Source organism: Nelumbo nucifera, chromosome 4 (genome assembly GCF_055504915.1).
Source record: "Nelumbo nucifera cultivar China Antique chromosome 4, China Antique-T2T, whole genome shotgun sequence".
NCBI lineage: Eukaryota > Viridiplantae > Streptophyta > Magnoliopsida > Proteales > Nelumbonaceae > Nelumbo > Nelumbo nucifera.
The window spans coordinates 88,375,362-88,385,184 of record NC_142652.1 but is presented as its reverse complement, the minus strand read 5'-3'; the positions used below and the strand labels follow the sequence as shown (position 1 = coordinate 88,385,184).

The 9,823-nt window shown below is 40.2% G+C and overlaps 1 protein-coding gene across 2 annotated transcripts; it reads right to left on the bottom strand.

Annotated features, from left to right (window-relative positions):
* Positions 1–4,015: 4,015 nt before the first annotated feature.
* On the bottom strand, positions 4,016–7,150 carry LOC104612625 (uncharacterized). 2 transcript variants are annotated; one of them, XM_010280117.2, is made up of 2 exons: positions 6,547–7,150; positions 4,016–6,360 (listed from the first exon to the last, which is right to left on the bottom strand). In XM_010280117.2, the coding sequence occupies exon 2, from the start codon at positions 6,358–6,360 to the stop codon at positions 4,543–4,545; it is 1,818 nt and encodes a 605-aa protein (XP_010278419.2). In that variant the 5' UTR covers positions 6,547–7,150; the 3' UTR covers positions 4,016–4,542. The 2 variants fall into 2 exon arrangements, with proteins under 2 accessions (XP_010278419.2, XP_088759989.1); XM_088903863.1 differs by having other exon boundaries at positions 4,016–6,257; positions 6,547–7,145.
* Positions 7,151–9,823: the final 2,673 nt, after the last annotated feature.

The following is a 9,823-nucleotide window of genomic DNA, read 5'->3' as shown; positions in this document are numbered from 1 at the left end:
CACTAGTTGATCACTTGTAACTGACAATAGAACCACATCTAGTCCCTTATCAGATCAGGTGGATCAAGAAGGGCCCTACCATTAAGCTGACAAAAATCTATAAGGTTCCTCTCTCATTGGGTAAATTTTATAGACATTGCCATGTGTGATGTAGTAGATATGGATGCATGCCATGTGTTGTTGGGGCATCCATAGCAATATGATGTTGATTCTACACATACGGATAGAAAAAATATGTATGTGTTTAGATGGGAGAACAAGAGGATTGCTCTTGTACCAAAGGGAGGCTCACCCAAAGCTTCTAAAGTGGAGGGGTAGTCTTTCCTTTCAATATCTTCGTCGGAACTTGAATTTTTCGCAGATATCAAGGAGGCCAAGGAGATGTTTGCTTTGGTGATCAAGGGTGAGGTAGAGCCTGATCGTGAAGTTCCAAAGTAGGTGCAACCCCTGTTGGACGAGTTTAAGGCCCTAACCATGGAACCAGATCATCTACCCACTATGCGTGACATCTAGCATCAGATTGATTTGATTCTTGGTACCACCCTACCAAATCTGTCGCATTACTGGATGAGCCCAAAGAAAAGCAAGATCCTAAGAGAGAAAGTGGATGAGATTCTACACAAAGGGAAAATTCGAGAGAGCATCAAACTTGGCAATGAATGGAAAACAACATTCAAAACTAAGGGGGGCTTATATGAGTGGTTGGTGATGCCCTTTAGAATGTCTAATGCTCCTACTAATGAATCAGGTATTCAGACCCTTTATCGACAACTTTATAGTGGTCTATTTTGATGATATTCTGATCCATAGCTAATTTGAGGGAGAGCATATACAACATATACGGGAAGCACTGGCAGTATTACAAGAGAACGAACTCTGTCAATCTAAAAAAGTGCCACTTCATGACCGACAAATTGATGTTCCTTGGTTATATAGTTGGTGTTGTTGGAATACATGTGGATGATCAAAAGATCCAGGCTATTCGGGATTGGCCATCTGCAAAGATTGTGATGGAGGTATGCAACTTTCATGGTTTGTCCACTTTTTACAAAAGATTCATCCAAAATTTTAGTAGTATGGTGGCTCCCATCACCAATTGTTTGAAGAAAGGAAAGTTCAAGTGGACAGAAGAGGCTAAAAGAAGCTTTACTGAAATTAAGGAGAGCTTCTGCATTAGTACTGGATTTACCAAACTTTGACAAAGTCTTTAATCTAGAATGTGATGCCAATGGGGTTGGAATCGGTAGTGTTTAGTCTCAGGAAGATAAACCAATAGTCAATTTTAGCAGGAGTTCGTGATCTATTCAGACCACCAATTATTGAAGTATTTCAGAAATCAACATCACCTCAATAAGATGCATGCCAGGTGGGCAACTTTTTTAGAGTAGTTTCATTATATTATCAAGCACAAATCTGGCGCTTTGAACCATGTAGCTTATTTATTGAGCAGACGCTCCACTCTTCTCATCACTGTAAGTAATGAAGTTGTTGGGTTCGAATGCTTGAAGGAGCTTTATGAAACCGATGAGGACTTTGGCAATATATGGGAGAAACATACCACCAAACAACCTATGGGTAATTTTCTTGTACATGATGATTTTCTGTTCAAGGAAAACAAGCCGTGTCTCCCTAGAACATCCTTACGGGACAAGGTGATTCGTAAATTACCTGTTGGAGGTTTGGGTGGCCATCTTAATAGAGATAAGACAATTAATAGCGTGGAAGAAAGGTATTATTGGCCTCAACTAAGGAAGGATGCCGGAAATTATGTGAGGAAGTGCCCTATCTGTCAAGTCGTAAAGGGGCAATCTCAAAACATATGTCTTTACATGCCTCTGCTAGTGCCGTCAGAACCTTGGGAGGATTTATCTATGGACTCCCCAAAACTCAGAGAGGAGTAGATTTTGCATTCGTGGTAGTCAATTGGTTTTCAAAGATGGTGCATTTCATTCCTTGCTGCAAGACTAGTGATGCAGTGCATGTGGCAAAATTATTCTTCTAGGAGATTGTGTGCTTGCATGGAGTGCATAAGTCCATCACCTCAAATCGGGATAGTAAGTTTCTAGCTCACTTCTGGTTAACTTTATGGAAGTGGTTTAGTACTGAACTTAATTTCAATAGCACGACACATCCTCAGACGGATGGACAGATTAAGATAGTAAACAAAACTCTGGACAATTTGATTAGGGGCATTTGTTGTGACAAGCCTAAACAGTGGGACAACGCTTTGGCTCAAGCAAAGCTTGCATTTAACAACACTGTTCATAATTCAACGGGGATATCTCCATTCTCCATCATCTACACGAAAGAGCCCAGGCATGTTTTAGATCTAGTAAAGTTGCCTAATGTTTCTGGCATGAGTGTCACAACTAGAGTCATGGTTGAACATCACCAAGATACTGTAGTAGAGGTGAAGCAGAAGCTAGCAGAGTCCAACACCAAGTACAAGGCAGCAATTGACGAACGACGACGAGCGAAGGTATTTGATGTGGGAGACTAGGTACTGGTGTTCTTGTGTAAGGAGCAGTTTCCTATTGGTATCTACAACAAATTGAAGCCGAAGAAGTACGGTCCCTACCAGATCTTAAGGAAAATCAACGACAATGCTTATGTTGTTGATCTTCCTAAGAAATGAATATCTCCAAAACCTTCAATATTGCTGATTTTTATGAGTACTTTCCATATAATGGTCCATCTTACCGAGAAGTTAACTCAGGGGCGAGTTTCTTTCAAATGGACGGGAATGATATGGAACAACTTGCAAATAAATACATGGAGCAATTGGATAGGAAGAAACTGCCTAAAAATGAATGAAAACACACAGTCAAATGGAAACATTCAACTTTCTTATTTGTTTCTTTGTTTGTTTTTTAATTTCATAGTCTTAGTAGAGTTCTTATTTGTTTGTTTTCTTTTAAATTAATTAGGAAAGGTGTTGGAGTTGTCTCATTTCCTATTTGTTTCCTTAGGAATTGGTTTTCTAGTTTGAGTAAATTTGTAAGTCAAGGCCTATAAAAAGAACCCTAAGCCTTTGTTTACAAGTAGTGAATTTCAAATACAATTTATTCAGAGAGTTTCTCTTATTTTTTGGTGCTTTACTAGAATTTCAACCTAGTGGATTCTAGGTCTTTTCTTATCAACGCGTAGCTTGCACAATATAAAGCTCAACCATGGTTTCCATCTTGCGTCAAGATAGCACCTAAGGAAAAGTTGATAAAACATGATGGGACAATTTTGCCCATTCTAATAATGACTTAAATAGTCATTATATAATTTACTTGAAGGATAAAATATAAAAACCTCCCCTAAAGTTTCACTTTCACAAAATCCTCCTTTATAATTACCTTTTTATCAAGTAATGAAGAGTTCAAAGTTACAAAATTACCCTTACAACTTAGTTGGACATCTTTCAATATAATTCAAAATATTAAATTTGCCCTTCTAAACTTCATTGAATCTAAAAAATTTATAAAGTAAAATTAATTTATTCTTTTCAATCCAATTCAGTGATTTTTTAATTAAAAGTGAAGATTCTTTTGGGGGTATTTTAATAAATTTTCATATGGATATAAGATTAAGACGGGCACTTTCGAAAAACTAGCACACTAAGCCAACGTTTTCCCTCTGAAACAATACTTTCAAAAAGGAAGGTAGCTGCAGGTTTTGAATACTACAGGGGAAGTTTTTGTGAAATTGAGACTTCATGGGAGGCTTTATGATTGTCAGAAACCTCCTGAGGGGAGGTTTTTATATTTGACCCTTACTTGAAATCAAAAGAATACATTTTTTTTAAGCCATCAAATTCATTTGGCAGGTAAGTGCAAATAGTTTGGGTCTAGAGTTTAATAAATAAAACCTGAATCTGAATTCAATGGTAATTTAAAAATCAGATGACTGAAAATTTAATATTTCGAAGTTTCCCGACAGAAATGATCTTTGACGTGAAACACTATTTAACAGTGCGTCCAGAATCCAGTTGTTGCTTAGCCTAGCTGGTTCAAAACAAAACTAGGAATTAAAAGCACGACATTACCATGTTTTTCATTGCAATAATCACACCCATAAATCTGAAACCATTTACTATCAATGCATTTAGAGGTGCAATTAATCTCAGAAAAGTCAGTGAGGGTTCCCCCGGATCCCCTGCCCCCTTTTCTCTCTCCTTTCTCTCTCTCTCTTTTTTTTTTTCTCTTTTTCTACTTCCATCTTTACAAATTTCAGTAGCATTAAATACAACCTCAACGACATGTCCGTGGCAATTTTAGAAACAAAACAATGCATCGATGCAAAAATAATTGGCTAACCAATAAACAATCCATCCTTCTCTGTCATTGACTTCAACTCAAACTCAGCTAATCATCTCCCTCTGTTTGCGCCTCCAACAGTCAGCAGTTGATAATTTCACATGCAACCACGTTCAACGTCTCTCTCTCTCTCTCTCTCTCTCTTGTCATCCAAATCCAATCACCCAGGTCCCTACACTTCTTTGACTGAACAGATCACCCCATCAGCGCATCATGGCAAAATTCATACGAGTTCCATCTATCTTGCGCAGAAGGCGTTCAGTATCACGTGGCCCAGCATCAGATCCACGAAGTATTGGTGCCCGATCTCACCATCCCTCCACTTCAGCTTCGCCGGCGCCCTCCCGTAGTGCACACCGTCGTTGCACCGGTTATCGTAGTGCCACGGAAACGTCATGTCGAAATCGTCGATCACGCCCGATACGATCCCGACATCTTTCAGCTTTTCCAACAACACCCCATTGAACGCCTCCATCTTATTCGGGTTGAACGCCAGCGCCCTAGCGTACCCTCCCGTCGCAACCGTTGTCCGGTACACCACATCCGGCGCTCGCTTCCCTCTCTGCTTCACCGATTCAATTACGTCCCTCCAAAACCCCGCCGCGTACTCGGCTCCTTCTGTGAACCTTCTAAGGTTCTTCCAGTGGACGCCGTCGTGGAGGCCCGAGTTCATCACTATCGTATCCGGCACCGTCTCTTCGGAGAAGTATCGCCTTAAAAGATTCCGGTACTCCTCGTCTGAGAGCGAATTCAGGCCCTCGTAATTCTGAGTTTCGTTCCAATGGCCGTTGAAGATGCTCGTGATCCGGACCGATTGAAGGCTGTTCTTTGGGTTCGTGAAATTCAAATCGAATCGTCTTGGGACCGCACTGATTTCCGGCAAGTCCAGAACGAAATTCAGTAGGTTCCGTATCGTGTCTACATGGTTCGAATCGCCCCAGAAGAATAGCCATCGGTTCTGCAAGCATTCCCATGCGGAAGCTGGAGTGAAGATCCGAAAGGCGCAGTGGGTGGAGTACACCCAACCATTACTCTCTAGCAATCCCAATGGGCCTTCACACCACGGCTTCTCGCAAGGGAAATCGGGGTTCAGGCACCGGTACCGCCCGTCGTCACTAATCTCGCAGGTGTCGTTCTTGCCGTGTCGCGTCCACCGGCCGGACCATACGTCCCTGGAAAAGTCGGATTTCTCGCAAGCCCGCAGTTCGGACAGCTGAGCTTTCCGTCTGTAGAACTTTATTGGAATTCGACGTATCTGCCTGTCGTAGGCGAATCGGGCCGGTGAGAACCTGAGCCCCTCGAAGTGTCGGAAGAGGAGGATGACTGTCAGATTGTACTCCCCGGTGTATTTTGGATGGACCTGAATAGAAAAAGAATAAGAGCCATTACCGAGGTCTCTCACTGGCGGTCGAGATTTCCACAGCTCGCCGGAGAGGTCAGTTTCAAAATAGTCCCCACCCACGCAACGTGGTTTCCCGGACTCGTCCAACGCCTGGATAACAAATTCATGGATTTCTCCAGCTGATAGTTCCACCGCCGAGTTTCGATCATCCAAACCAGGGATTCTGATACCAACCGTTTGTGAATCTTGACAAGTTTCACGTCCTGAAGCTGACCATCTTGAGAGGAGATTTGACGTGAAGTTCGGCTCTAGTTCCGCAGAGATCCAACGTATACCGAGCGGAGCCGGCGACTGCGTCAAGCTCATCAAGAGAGGCTTACCGGGGATGGCGGTTGCGTTCTGTTGACCGACCATTGCCGATTGATCGAGGGAGATATTGTGGCTGAGATCAACCGGCGGAATGTGGGAGCTGAGGAGAGTCGGATTTTCATGGTTTTGAGTCTTATTAACCGCAGCCTGAGGCCTCAGGGCTAAATAATCTTCCTGGTTCCGCCAAAACCTGACGCTGTCTGTGATCGTATATCCGTCAATGCTCCAAATGATCAATATCCCTAAAAAGATCGTCCCTGTTAAGATCGGGAAATGCCTCGGAGACCACGTCTTGGGCCGGAAAATGGGATGTTGCGAGGCGTAATTCACTCCATTCTCCGGCATCTTAAACAGAGAAGATAAATAAAGTAAAGCTCCATCAAATTATTGCAATTCACCGTTCTAAACTCTCTACAGTTTTATGAACTATTGCCAAGGCAACGCACATTCCCTATATATATATATATATATATATATCAAGGAAATAAAAATATATTAAAACCCATGAACTGGAGATGAACATGAACTTACCTTGGCAATGGCAGATCCAAGCTAGCTGAGTCACAATTCACAAAAAAGACAGGGGAGCATAGCTAGCCACTCGCACAGTCGTACTTCCCCATCTCTCCCCGTTGTTGTGAAATGAGCTTGTTCTAGGGCTTCAGGCTGGGTTTGCTCTTTCCTCACTGGTTTTAATGGATTTTGAGCTTCGGATTTGTCATATGAGCATTTTCTAGGGCGAAAAACTGCGTTTTCGCCCCGAAGCTACCATCTGCAACTGCGTTTTCTCGGGCTTTTAAAATCGAGGATGGTTACTTATAATTAAACAAAATCCAGACGAAACTCAATCCTTCTGAAGATTAATTTCACCTATAATCTAACGACAATGAAAGGGAAAAAGAGAAACGAATATCTCAAAAATCTTTGTAGAAATCAGAAAAGAAAAAGAGAAATGAGGGCTCCATTTCTGGTCAGCAATGGGGAAAAATAGTGAGGTATTAAAAAAGGAAAATCAGACTAAAATAGAAGTTCGTTAATCGAAAGAAAAGAAAATAGAGGAAGAAATCGAGGGAGAGAAGAATGGAGAAGCTCGACCAGGGAGTAGATGTCTCTGGACACGGACCAACGGAGATTCGGGGAAACACAAAGACAAGGTGCTTTATTGGTTATTATCATAATCTTCCTAAAATAGCCCTACCTTTTAATGTAATGATTCCAATGCCTCCAATAATGAACAACACAACAGTGACAAACGACACCCGGACTGACGCCACGTGTTCCGGTTATGGGTAATTACGTCTTTCCAGGACAGCGCGTGATCGTCTCCAACATCACGCCGAGTGAGGCCACGTGTCAGAAATCGAGCGGGGAATGGTAAATGGTAGAATTAGAGTTGGGTTTGGATCCGAAAGTAAACACACATCTATGTCGGGGCGCAATCCGAACCGTGAAAGTTCAACTTCTAAAGTACGAATATTGTGTGCCTCTCCACTTCTCCGGTTCTGTGAGTAGTCGGGTCGGGTCATACTTAAGAGTGTGGAGACGTCGATTATTGTGGGGAACTCAATGGGTGGAGCGGTTAAACTTAACCGGGTGGAGGGTTAATTTTGCTAGAAATGTAAACGGATCGGATATGATCGGATTCGAATCATGATATATCTAAATCCGATCCGATAATTGTAGGTCCGATCCAAATATCCCATGGCATCGCACACGCATTGATTTGGATTTGAATCCAATAAAACGTCAAACATCTGAATCTGATCCATCTGATTTAATTTTTAAAAGAATTAATAAATTATTAAAAAAATATAAAAAACAAAAAATAAAAATAAATTTCAATTATTTTCATCATATATATATATACATGTTTTTTATAAAAAAAGGAAAAAGAAAAATGCAATATATTTGCACCCCTAAATTTTGCCTGCAACGTCATCCGGCGAATTATCTTTGGCTTAAATGTGGGACCCATTAATATTTATTCCATCCATTGATCTCTTGCGGATCCCGTGGCAGATGTTTCGGTACATCGAATAATAGCCGAGCAATTGCCATCCTCCGTTGTCTAGGCGAAATAGACGTCGTCGACGCAGTCACGCAGTTGCCTTGGTACCTTGAAAGCTTTCCAACTCAACACACGTATTGAAATGAGAGAGTGAGAGAGCGCATTCAACAGAAAAGCAATGTTTAGAAAATCAGACTAGATTGACAAGATTGATCGATAGTTGAACCATGATCAGGGCACTGGTTGATTCAGCCATATCCTAGAAACCAAATTAAAAATAAGAAACTTGCCAAAGTATGATATATATAGATTGTAAAAATACATTATATATAGTGTTACATGATGGTTCGACCTCCAATTTGACTCTGGTTGAACCTTTGACCTCCCGTCATTCGAATACAGGTTATGTAGGTGTCTCAAAAACATAACATGTTATAGAAACATTCAATTTGATCAAAACTAGCAAGTAAGTCCATAGCAGTTTGTTTTGGCAAATATCAATTATGACATTAATTAGGTTGTCTAGAGTTTGTTTTGGGTTGGCCTTTAATCAGATCCAATTCATCTTATTTATATTTCTTTTTATTAGGATATAGGGCCCGTTTGATAAGTCTTTTTGGGAAGATCTTCTGATAGGTCTAATGGTCAAAAGATACATTGAATTTTTGCACGAAGATCTAAGTAGCCCAAAGCTAGTTTGACAGACACACGTCTTTCCGTGTCTTTCTTTGCGAGAAAAAATGCAAAAAACTTCATTTGAAGCTTTCCGAAATCAGCCCAAAATGGGTTTTTCACATCTTTTCGGCACTCCAGCTTTTAGTGGCTAGATCTTCCCCAAACCAAATAGAAATAGACAAAAAATCAGTCTGCTCAGTTTGTAAACAACTGAAAGACTGTACAAAAAGATATGCCAAACAGGTCCATAATTAAAAGAGGCTCAAATAGATTTAAGAGGAAATGAGGAATTTAGGTTGCATTTGGTATCAATGCTGTTTCTAAGTGAAATGTTTATACTTTGAGAGGCTGTTTATACTTTATAATTGAAATATGTATACCTTAAAATGCATGTGTGGGGAGGTTGTTTGTAGAAACATCGAATTGACGATCAAGTAAAAATGATAATGTTGCTAATCATTCTAGCTGAACTGACTTTCATATGTGATGCGATAACATATTTCTCATGAATTAGTATCCATTAATACAACATATTTTAGTTTTTAGATAGAAAAAGTAATGGTACCAAACATAATCTTAACAGGGAGGGGAGATGTTACATTGAGTATTGGAGAGAGAGAGAATGTGTGTATATGTATTTTAAGAATAATATTAGAGTAAACATGGGTTTTATTAGAGAAAATTAAGACTTCTTATATTCTATTAGAGAAAATTAAGAATAATCAATGGTTTTTATTATGACTCTTTATATTTATAATATAATAATTTAATTTAAAAATAAGTAACCACATTTATGAAAATTGAGAGGAAAGGGAGGTCCATGTGAGCATTGAGGTGAGAAGATTCTTGGCCTCCCTCTTGCCTCTTTATAATATGGATATAGATTACTATTATATATTCCCTGTTTCCATTGTTTACTGATAAGCTACATTTGATTATTCATTATGAACGTAAACCATGGGGACCTCTCACTAATTCCCATACTTGGTTTGAACTGATAAACCCAATTGGATTGAGTGATTAACCCCCCATTTGTAAGTTGAATTGGGATCTGTTCCTCACACAGCGCACCTCACAAGCACATCTCTCCATGTGTTGGGAACATCTCCCGTAAATAGTAATACA

Bases quoted from the DNA above. Each gene is read 5' to 3' on its own strand.
- LOC104612625 (XM_010280117.2), bottom strand. From the start codon at position 6,360: ATGCCGGAGAATGGAGTGAATTACGCCTCGCAACATCCCATTTTCCGG.